Source organism: Drosophila simulans, chromosome X (assembly GCF_016746395.2).
Source record: "Drosophila simulans strain w501 chromosome X, Prin_Dsim_3.1, whole genome shotgun sequence".
Classification (NCBI taxonomy): domain Eukaryota; kingdom Metazoa; phylum Arthropoda; class Insecta; order Diptera; family Drosophilidae; genus Drosophila; species Drosophila simulans.
In genome coordinates, this window is record NC_052525.2 from 1,898,199 (window position 1) to 1,909,064 (window position 10,866).

General features: G+C 47.9%; 1 protein-coding gene across 1 annotated transcript; it reads right to left on the reverse strand.

Annotated features, from left to right (window-relative positions):
• Positions 1-150: 150 nt before the first annotated feature.
• Positions 151-6,282, reverse strand: LOC120285277 (polyhomeotic-proximal chromatin protein). Its single transcript, XM_039296744.2, has 5 exons — positions 6,126-6,282; positions 4,489-6,053; positions 3,983-4,427; positions 2,134-3,923; positions 151-2,070 (listed from the first exon to the last, which is right to left on the reverse strand). Exons 1-5 carry the CDS (start codon positions 6,194-6,196, stop codon positions 1,319-1,321), a joined length of 4,623 nt encoding a protein of 1,540 aa, XP_039152678.1. The 5' UTR covers positions 6,197-6,282; the 3' UTR covers positions 151-1,318.
• Between the last annotated feature and the right edge of the window lie 4,584 nt (positions 6,283-10,866).

The window sequence follows — 10,866 nt, forward strand, 5'->3', positions numbered from 1 at the left end:
ATATATATTATTGAATAAACCATATTTCAAATAACCTTTCGGAAAATTACCATGTGTTTTTAGAATGAGTGACTACCCCCACAAATTTGGCAAGAAGGTACGAAATGAACAATTCCAATTCATCGATTCCAATAAAACTCGATTATTATATTCACTTTCATTAACACCTTTACAGTTTTATTCACTTCAGCAGTCAGTAGGAGAAAAGGTTTCGAAAAACAAAAAAAAAATTAAACTCCGACCACTGAATGGATCTATAAAAGTTGGACAGCATTTTCGGAACCTTGCAATAAAGGCAATAATTCTGCAGACGTTACTCATTACGACCTAAGTTTATCAATAAATTAAAGGTTTAGTTGGATTCAATTCAGTTTCACTTAGGAATTACTTCAGGCTTAAGTTTTAATTCTAGCTACGTAAATATAATCCCAGATTACCTCTAGTTCAAATGATTTTTTCATGTTCTTCGCATAGGGTGTTGTGAAATGATTAACAACGTTTCAATAAATACGTTAGTGATTATGTTTAAATGTGAACTTCTATACAAAGTGATGAATTGATGACTGGGATGGCAGTCTATGCTTTATCATACATGTGGCGTCCTGTTATTTGAGCTACGAGATTACCCCTCTTGCTTAGTTTAAATTACGTACAAAGGGTTTGAAAGTCCGCTTCAAGTGAATCAAATTCAGCTTGGGCGGCAGACCAAGTTGGACCCGGTCCACAGGTAGGCCCTCCTCCATGCAAAGGTCGTGGCAGATCAGCATGGTCAAATAGAAGGTCAGGATACTGCCCGCTCCTATCCTCAGACTCAGGCAGAGTGCTGGAGACTGTCTGTCCGGCCCGGATCCAACGACGTTGGCGCCGCCAGTCCTTTAACCTCCGCGTCCTGTTCGTCGCACAGAAGCGAAATCTCTTTATGAACTCTACTATTGCCACAATCTTTGGGTCTGTCCGGGGTGCTTAAACTAGCTGCAGCTCCGGCGCCGAAGGAGGATCAGATTCCTTCCGTTTGTCATGTAGGGGAAAAACTCCTACATCACCTAATTATGGATTGCATAGATTCTGGATGGGATGCGCCTCGCAACAGGGTCAGTGGTTCCAGGCACCGGTTGCTCTCTGCGGAGTTGCCTTTGAAGATTCGGTGCTTGCAGCTGATGATTAGGGTGTACGTTCTGTGAGAAGTGGTGAGTCGGAACGTGATTCACTTTGTTCTGTCTGATCACATTCGCTCACGAAGTAAATGTTGTTACATTTAGGTGAAACGCGGGAAACTAAAGAAAGCGGTCTTGTGAAACCTCGACTTAGTTGCATGTTTTTAGTCCTTTACATCGCCTGGCGGAACCTCCTTAATGGACTCCACCTTGGCCACAATTTTGAGAGCTGGACCCAGCTTCATGCCCATGGCGTTCACCAAATGGTTCTCCTTGAGCAGCAGCAGCGCTTGGCCGTCGATCTCCTGCTGTATAAAGTCATCCACGTAGTCCTGACAGCCAGGCAGTTCTCGGATGAAATTGCTAACTTCTTCCACACTCCAACTGCTGATGGGTGGGCGATCGGATCCATTTACATTCGAGGATGGTATTGCTAGAACCGGCGCAACCATTCCAGCTGAAACCACTGGCAGTGACACAGTGGGAGCTATTGCAATTGGCAAGGGCAATGTCAGGGGCAACGAAAGTGGTGAAGATGTCGACATAGCCGCCAGCACTGGCATTGAAATCGGTGGGACCTCTGGCGTAGCCGCTTGAATTGGCAAAGCCTCCGATACTGTCTGGAATGATTCTGTCTGCATTTTTTCCTCAGCCATGGCTTCATCCAGTCTGTCTACCAATGCCATGGCGTCCACACCAACTATACCGCCTGTCCCCAGGCCGTTGGACTCTCCTGATCCAACTCCACCGATGCCGTTCTTTGCCTGCCTCGAGCATCCTGGCGAACAGTAGCGCTTCCGTTTCAGCTTTGCTTTGTGCTCCATCTTTCCACACTGCTCGCAAGCAACCATGTCTGAGCCTGGAGCTGATGCTATTCCACTTAGCTTGATGTCCTCCTGCATGGTTGCCTTTTTCTCTGCGCGAAGGAATGACACATTAAGATTTCGAATACGCATTGGTACCCAAAGTTTATACTCACTTGGCGGCTCATCGCTGACGTCTTTGTCTGCATATCGCTGTCTAGTGACGGGAAATGGCTCGTTAGCCTCCTGGATGATGAAGCCATCGATGACGTGAGTTAAGACGTTCGGTTTAATCATCGCCTTGGGGAGATCCTTCGATCCATTACTGATGCCCGACGTGGTGGTTGTTGTTGTGCTGGTGCAACTTGTGGTAAAGGTGCCAGAACTGGTAGTGGTTGTGCTAGCGGTTGAGACAGCCGTGGTGCTGGCTGTCGTTCTGGCTACTCCAATCCCGTTGGTGATCGTCGTCGTGGTTGAAGTTGATGTTGCGGACGTTAAACCTCCGGAGGTTGCCAGCTTCGGCTCTTCTTTCCCACTGACACTGCTGGGTGTGGTGCTACTCGGTGGCTGCACTGCATTGCTTTGCTTACTGGTGGGAGTGGTAGCGCCCTTTGACGGCGTGGAAGACCTATCTGAGGCATCTCCATTGGACAGGGCTTCGCCTGTGGAACTACTGGCCTCTACGGATGCGCTGACAGTGGCAGGAGTGGATGATTTGGGAGTGGTGCAGGTGTCCTTTGCTGATACAGGAGTCTTGGGCGAACCAATGGGCACCAGTGTTGCGGTGGGCCCTTTCGAAGGTGCCTCCTTGGTGGGCGTGGCTGGAAAGCCTGCTCCTCCACCGCTACTAGCACTGCTTAATGTGACCAGCTGCCCCGACGATGGAGTGACAGCGGTACTAGAAACACTCACAGGCGGGGCAGTAGATAGGTGACCCACGGTGGCATTCATCATAGAGGTCATGGCCAGAATGGGATTTGTTGTAGGTGAGGGCGTGGTGGGTGTAAGTGAAGGTAGTCCCAGTTGCTGCTGCTGCTGTTGAGACCCCCCGGCAATTGTGGCGCTGATTAGCTGCTGATGTTGGTGGATCTGAGTACCTTGCGCCTGAGCCTGCTGCATACTGGCCACCGTACTGCTGGTGACCAGAGGAGTGCTGCTCTGGCTGGTAATTGTGACCACACTGCTTGTGGGGAGGGTAGAGGAACTGCAAGTAATCGGTTTGGTTGTCTGAAAGATGGCGCCGGACGCCGAGAGAGCTTCCTGTAGGGCACTGGAAGTTATTCCGGCAATATCTTCCGCCGTCATCGATGATGAAACCGAAAACGGCACGCTGCTAAGCTGCAACTGACCAGACTGCTGCTGCGGTTGCTGCTGCTGTTGAGAAGTCGCTCCAGCCGACTGTTGCACCACAATCTGCTGGATAATGTTCTGCTGCTGCTCTCGCTGCTGTTGTTGCTGTTGCGCTTGAGCCTGCACTTGGGCTTGAACTTGTGCCTGCGCCTGTTGCTGTAGCTGCTGCTGTATCAGTTGGTTGTGAAGTTGCTGCTGCTGCTGTTGCTGGTGGGACGTGATGAATTGGTTTGGCGCCACCTGAAGGATTTGCTGAGTGGCATTCGCGAGAGCCTGTTGATGCTGCGCCTGGGCTTGGGCAACTTGCTGCTGTTGCTCTCTCTGCTGTTGCTGAGCCTGCGCGACTGCCTGTTGTTGTTGCGCCACCGCTTGCTGTTGCTGGGCGTTCACCTGCTGCTGCTGAGAGACCTGTTGCTGCTGTTGTTGCTGGGCCTGAACAGCCGCTTGCTGCTGCTGCATTTGAATGGCAGCAAACATTTGTTGCTGCAGGATTTGCTGTTTCTGAATCAGTTGTAGCTGCTGTTGCTGCTTGTCGACTCCTGCCGCAGTGGCTGCATGAAGGGTCTGTCCATTCTGCAGGGTGATCGGAGTGCCAGTTGTGCTCATCACAACCATTCTGGAAAAATGCAAAAATAAGTACTGCGACAAGGCAGATCATAAACTCATAATACTCACTTGTTGCCCGCCGCATTGACCACCTGCTGGAGATTCGTCGCCTGTTGCTGCTGCTGCACGGTGGTCAGGTGGCCTACAACCTTATTTTGTCCTGCGACTTGACCGATTTCAGTTTTCAATGTGGCTAAAGCGGGGCGCACCGGCTGCTGCTTGTTGCGCATTTTGGCCTTCAGCAGGCTCTGGTTCTGGGCAGTCTGTGTGGATACGGAACTGGCCGGACGCACTTGAGTTCCATTGTGGGGCATGATCGGGGCTCCCGGCCGCTGCAGAGCTGCTGCAGTGAGTTGCTGCTGCTGTTGCTGCAACTGGGCAGTAGCCACCGCTAGTTGTTGCTGCTGCGTCTGATTGGTAGTGCCAACCTGCTGCTGCTGCTGCTTGGGAGCAAGTGCATCCAGTTGAGTGCGTGCCTTAGTGGGCGTCTGCGTCACGTTGCACTGAATAATCTCTGTAGGAAGATAGTTGACTTTAGTACCTATCCGATGCAATATACATGACAATATTCTTACGGTTTTGCTGGGTCTGCAGAGTCTGTGTCGCCGGTTGCTGTTGAATGAACATGCCTTGGGTTCCGTCTGGCTGGTTTCGCAGGATGATCTGATTGGAGCCAAAGGGTTGCAGGCCTGCCGTAGCATTCTGCCAGAACCAAGGGATCTGCATTTGTTGCGCTTGGCCAGCGTTTAGAAGTTGGGCAGTCTGAACAGACTGTCCACCCACACCGACTGGCAAAGTCGACTGTGAAACCTGCACGCACTGCTGAGTGGTTTGGGTGGTCTGCTGCTGCTGTTGCTGAACCTGCTGCACCTGCTGGGTCTGTGTTGACCCAGTAGATCCAGGACCCGTCGCCGCCTGCACCGTGCTGCTGGTGGTAGTCACCTTCTGAACCACTTTCTGTGCCAGCTTGCCTTGCGCATCCACTCCCACCTTGGCCAGGGCAGCAGTTAGCTGTTGCTGTTGCTGATGCTGGTTGAGCTGCTGTTGCTGCTGGTTAAGCTGTTGTTGCTGCTGTTGGGTGAGTTGCTGTTGTTGAGCTGCGGCGGCCATTGATTGCAGAAGGTTTTGCTGCTGCTGTGGCGAGTGGGAGATGACATTCACCGGCGAGATGAGCACCGTCTGAGGCGACTGATTGTGGTTCGAAGGAATACAAGTGGCGTAGTTTCCGCCGGCGAATCCCGCTTGGCCGCCGATCATTTGCTTGGCGTTCTGAGTCGTGGTGGTAAGCATCTGGGGGCCGTTGCCCTGGAACGGCTTGCCGGCGGTGATCACCTGGATCGGCTGCTGACCGAGGCCTCCTGGATGCAACAGATTGCCCGACACAATCATTTGGGGATACAGGAAACTGGTGGAGGGTTGCATCAGCTGCACCGTCCTTCCCTGCGTCCAATCCCCGCCAACTCCTCCAGTGGCCGCTGCAAGTTGCATCGGCGACATGGTGCTGATGGCTGTGGAGTGCTGCTGTTGCTGGCTTTGCTGCGAGTTGACCGGACTAGCTGCTCCTCCGGCTCCGGCCGAGGCTGCTCCTCCACCGCTGGCTTCCGAAAGCTGCTGCTGCAACTGCAACTGCTGCTGAACATCCATAATGTTGGTTGCATGCTTTAGCTCAGTTCCACTGTTACCAGTCGTGTGCGTGGGAAACTCTTGCTTCACCTGAATGGCGTAGGGATTATTTGCATATAACTGCTGCAGCTGCTCGGGGGAGATCTGTAGCGGCACATTGGTGGCAGCCGCCACCTGTTGAGCTGGACTCTGTGACTTCTCCAGTTTGCGGCCGGTTGTCCTTGAGTCGGGTGTACTTGGCGATCTGCTGCTGAGCGGCAGTAGTGGGTGGCGCCGTCTGATTGATGGCGTTCCGACTGACCCACGTGCTACCTTAGAGCTGGGCGATTGGGATGGACTCTTGGCAAAGTCCTCGTCGAAGCTGATACCTGCCTTCTGGGCGAGTGTTTCCAGGCACCTTAGTGGCCGCTGGGGGTCCACGCCAGTGTTGTAGTTGCCCTTTACAGATGTGGTGGCTTCCGGTGAAGGTTGTGGTGTACGTATTGTTGTTGCTGATTCACTTTCGGTGTCCCCACTGCTGGAAAGAGAAATAGGAAACCCACACAGACGATCAGTAAATTGCGTTAAACACAAACAAACACGGACACACTTGGCGCGGCTCCGAATACGTGCGGCATGCTTCATATTTATGTTCAAATTCATATTTATATTCTTATTCATATTCTCTTAGCGCTTGCGGAAAAAGCCACACAACAACAAGCTGCGACTGCATGTTACTCCCGCCAATGACTCTCTCTCTCTCTTGCTCTCCAACGCGAAAGGGGGACGAGGAACAGAAAAAGAGAAAAGGGGGTGCGACAGGGACGCACTATCATTGAGAAAGACAAAGACGGGATCGTATAATATGCACTCTGGGTCCAAAAACGGCAAAGAAAACGAAAACCAAAACGAAAACGAAAACAAAGTTGAGACGAAAATGTGAGAAGGGAACGAGAGATACACTTTGTTTTGGATGATCATTCACTCACGAGGTAATTTACTTACAGTGGATACTGTTTAGGTGAGACGTGGTAAGCTTAGACACCAACATATTATATGGGAAATTACAAATGATTGCAGCTACAACTTTGCACAACACCAGCAGCACCGTGTATTCAGTACTTTTTACGGTAGAGGTAAATAAATATTTTAATTTGTTGAAGATTTGTGACCCACTAAAAGTGCACTGTTATGCATATGTGCATGCACCAACGCCTAAAGGAGGTCACTTGTCAGAGTTGCCTGTGCCCGAAACATCTATTTATAGTAGGATTGCTCTCTGCTGCATATTCCCCTTCTCCACCACCGCCTCCCATTTTACTACACAGAGAGGAAGCTCGAGTGGGTGTAAGGGAGACCACTTTTATTTACGGATGGCCCTTGGGCGATGGTTATAAGCCATGATGGTGATATTCAAGGGGACAGGTTCAAAGACCTAAGCTGGGCGCTCGAAATGCTGTCGCCAGTTGTCCAGGAGTAAGAAATGGCCGCGGCTCAGATGAGTAGAAGGAGCAACCGGCGCCACCAATAATAGTTGGGAGTTGAAGTTACATTTGGTATGTATCGGGGGTGGATTTTGGCTTCCATTTCCATCGGCAGGCTAAGAGCGGAACGGAATTGGAAGCGGAATCGTAATCGACCTAGGCACAGCAGCATCTTCAACTTGCAACCAAAAGACTGGTTTCTTTTTACCGCGCCACGATGTGTGCATGTGTGTGTGTGCATGTGCTTCAGAGTGTGCGTGTGGCGGCTTACAACAATGCCATCATCATTTGATTTTTCCCTCAGCCAAAAATTGAGTTGCAAGAGGCAGAAACAGAGGAAGAGGAGAAGTAGAAAACGAAGAGGCAGGGTGCAATGACAACAATGCGGGGCAAACAACAGGCAAAGAGCATGCGCCGAAGACGCCGTCTCATCAGAAAAAATATGTTTTACCGTTTTCATTTTTGCTTTCCTTGCTGTACAGGGTATATTGTATATTTGGAGGCACCTGTACATGCGATCTACCACTAAAAACGACGCAACTTTAGACGCCGCACAGCATTAATTGTTTTCACTAATCACTGATAGTCAGCACCGATTTGCATTGATCGCCAAAAATAAATATATAAATAAATACGACGAAACGGTGGTAGGGTGTGTGTGCGTCGCGTCGGCGCGTTTTTTTTTCTCCGTTCAATACACATGCGGTATGCGACACATACGACACCACACCAACACGAACGCAGAGAGAGCAGAGCGCAAGAACCGTACGCCGCCAAGTTAAGTTTCAAACTGAACCGCGCGCAACAGCGACAACTCTACTTTTCGTTCGGATCGGAAACAAAATGAGCGCATGTGTGCTAAATGTGTGTTGGTGTGCAGCTGGATCCGCTTCTCTCCTCTCAGATACCGTTGCGACTAATAACTTTTCTCTATACCGAAATGCACGGGTGCGAGTGCGACGCCACTAGGAGTGGCCCTGGCCACATAGCGCGTGCGGGCGGGATGCCATGCGTTCGCTTGGGGTTGGAATGAAACGGCAGCAGTTCGTTTGACAAAGCAAAACCAAAACGAGTAAAAAAAACAGGAATCAAGACTACAGCTGGCGGGCATGTGTATGCGAACTCAACCACCCCGACTGTGGGCCCCCTTCCACTGCTGAAAACAAAACAAAATACCCGGGACCGAATCCAGTTTTCTGTGTCTGTACACTCGAATGTCTACCGCCCGACTCGAATTCGATTGCTGCTATACTTCATCTTCTTTTTTTCGTTCCTTCACAACCACCACTACCTGGCAACCTCTAGCGCCTTTCTCCCTTCCTCTTTATCACTTAGGCTCGGATCGGCTTTACTTTATTATTGGTTGTGCTTGTCGGAAACAGACGATGGAAGCAGTTGTGTTGGGAAGGGGTAGCGTATGCGCAGAGACAGAGTGATATGTTCGAACAGTGGCACGCGATCCATTGTTATTGGAGTGCATTATTGTTGCATTTTGGCAACCCAAGGCACACTGGAGCAATCTTTTAGAGCACCAACGTAAAACTTAGGATTTACATAGATGTGTAGAATAAAAATATCTTTGTATGTACATAACTGTCGACTCGGTTATGCTAGTAAAACGAAAACGTAATGGTGTAAAATATTTATAAGGAACATATTACATATTAATATATGTATGAATTACATTTTCAAATGTTTCACATATTCACTGCTCATGACCCAAGGTGCCTGTCTTTGGCATTTCATTTTTCATTTTGTTCCAGTCCGTGTGTGTGTGCATGCATCATTTGTGGTATGGGTGCGTTGGTTTGGACTCGTTCTTCTCTCTCTTCCCACCCCTTCCAACAACAACGTCGCTGAGCCCCACAAATGTTCATCATTCCGATTAGTATTGCTTTTTTTGCTCGGCTCGTCTTTTTCTCGTTTTCTTTTCTTTTTGCTGCCGCCATATTATTTTTATGCTTATTAAGTGCTTTTGGTCTCTCTCTCTCGCTCTCAATTTTGCTTAGTTGGTTCTCATTCGATGTGTGTGTGTATGCTCGTTTTTTCTGAGCTTTTTTTCTATTAGTTGTGGCCTCCTCCTTCACCTATTCCTCACACGTTCAACTGTACAAGAAGTCGAGCATGCGCTCTTTTTCTTGCCATTCATTAATTGCCTTTAACTTATTGCGCGCTGTTTTTAGGACGCATGGGGCGTGAGCGAGAGAGGCGATATTTGCATTTCGTAAAAATGACAAATGCCTAATGAGCGTAAATTGCTGCGCTGGCTTTTCTCACATTGCCTCTCGCTCTGGCACGTTGACGCGGGCGTTCATCCCTCCCGCTCACACCCTTGCTGTAAAAAATTTAAACTAACCTGTTGTTGTACTTGTGTGGTTGTTGTAATTGGCAATTGTCAGAACTACCTACACATGCACATACACCATTTTTAAAAATGTTGAAACCTTGACGTAATTAGTATTCATTCGTATTTACAAACATACATAAGTAGCTGCAAAGCCTATAGGGATGCAGAAACGTTAGGGATTTTATTGCCGTGGGGCGATAGGGATTCGGGATCTCCAACAAGAAAGGTGCGTTGTTCTACGATGCAACTGTTCAGGTTAATAAGAAATCAAATTGCAAAAGAAAAAACGCAACAATATGACACATTTTTGATTTTACACAGAAATGATTCCGTTTTGCGTTTCACGATCTAATGCGATTTTTTAATATATTGTTAGCCGTACTTAAAAGTTAATACTAGATAAGTTCCAAAAAATAACTTTAATATATATTTTAAATTGTTAGAAATTGATAACTACCGAAACCTTGCTATACATTTAATTGTTCTTTCTTACAACTAAGTAGTAGTTCCTATCTAAAATCAAATCCTTTAATATAGTTGTTTGTTAAGATGTAAAATAAAATACAACCATGATCTCAGCGCCCCAATTTCAGAATCCATTTCTGGATTATGAGATGCATCGTTACCGAGCTTGACCCCTAAACACCATAGTAGGGTTTGCGAAGGAGCAAGTCAGAACGAAGATGAAACTAGTTTGATTGCACTCGATTGGCAATTGTTGTAAATACTCCATTCAGATAGAGTGCTAAATATGTTTTTTCTTGTTCTGATGGCCATTATTTATGTGGCATGATTTGGTACAAGATTGTCGAGACAATGTTTGTACAGATATGTGCGGTAATTATATTCTTAGTGCTACATTGAGGTCATTTATTGAAGTTAAACAGACTGCAATAGATTGTTGCGATTCATACCTGTGGTACGAATGACGTAACTCTACTAATGATTATACAATTATGCGGTGGAAATATAATCTTATTAACCTATTTCATAGATATACCAGTCAAAGAGCGAGATAAATTGTAAGTAATGCTTGTAAATACTCACATACATACATGTGTAGAGCGGAATTAACGTTCTCCATTTTGATTTGCCTATAGCCACGACGACGTCGACAACAACAACGACTATTCATAGGTGAGTCCACCGATCTAAGCGCGAAGTCGCCGCTCTGCCAGCGTCGCTGCTCAGCCAATTACAAAATGCCGACGGGAAAAATGGACTCGATTCTTGTTTTTGGCTAAGGGAGTGCCCGCTGAAAAACAGGGACAGCTATACGTCGCTGAATCTATCGCAATCTATCTCTCTCTGTGACATTATCGTGCCCGTAGGCGTGGCTTAGCCCGGTGGTGAAATTGTAGTATAACAGTTTTGCGTTGAACGAAGCTCACATTTGTACGTATAATTATTTTGCGCACAGTGAAATTTAGTCAATTCTTCTGCTGAGCTGATTTAATGATGATTTAAGTCTTCGGTAGATGCTGTCTGTCCATCTTCCTATATATTTATAATATACTGCC

Bases quoted from the DNA above. Each gene is read 5' to 3' on its own strand.
- LOC120285277 (XM_039296744.2), bottom strand. From the start codon at position 6,196: ATGAATAAGAATATAAATATGAATTTGAACATAAATATGAAGCATGCC. The intron at 4,428-4,488 runs GTAAGAATATTG...ATCTTCCTACAG, and splicing joins TCTGCAGACCCAGCAAAACC to AGATTATTCAGTGCAACGTG. The intron at 3,924-3,982 runs GTGAGTATTATG...GCATTTTTCCAG, and splicing joins GTCAATGCGGCGGGCAACAA to AATGGTTGTGATGAGCACAA.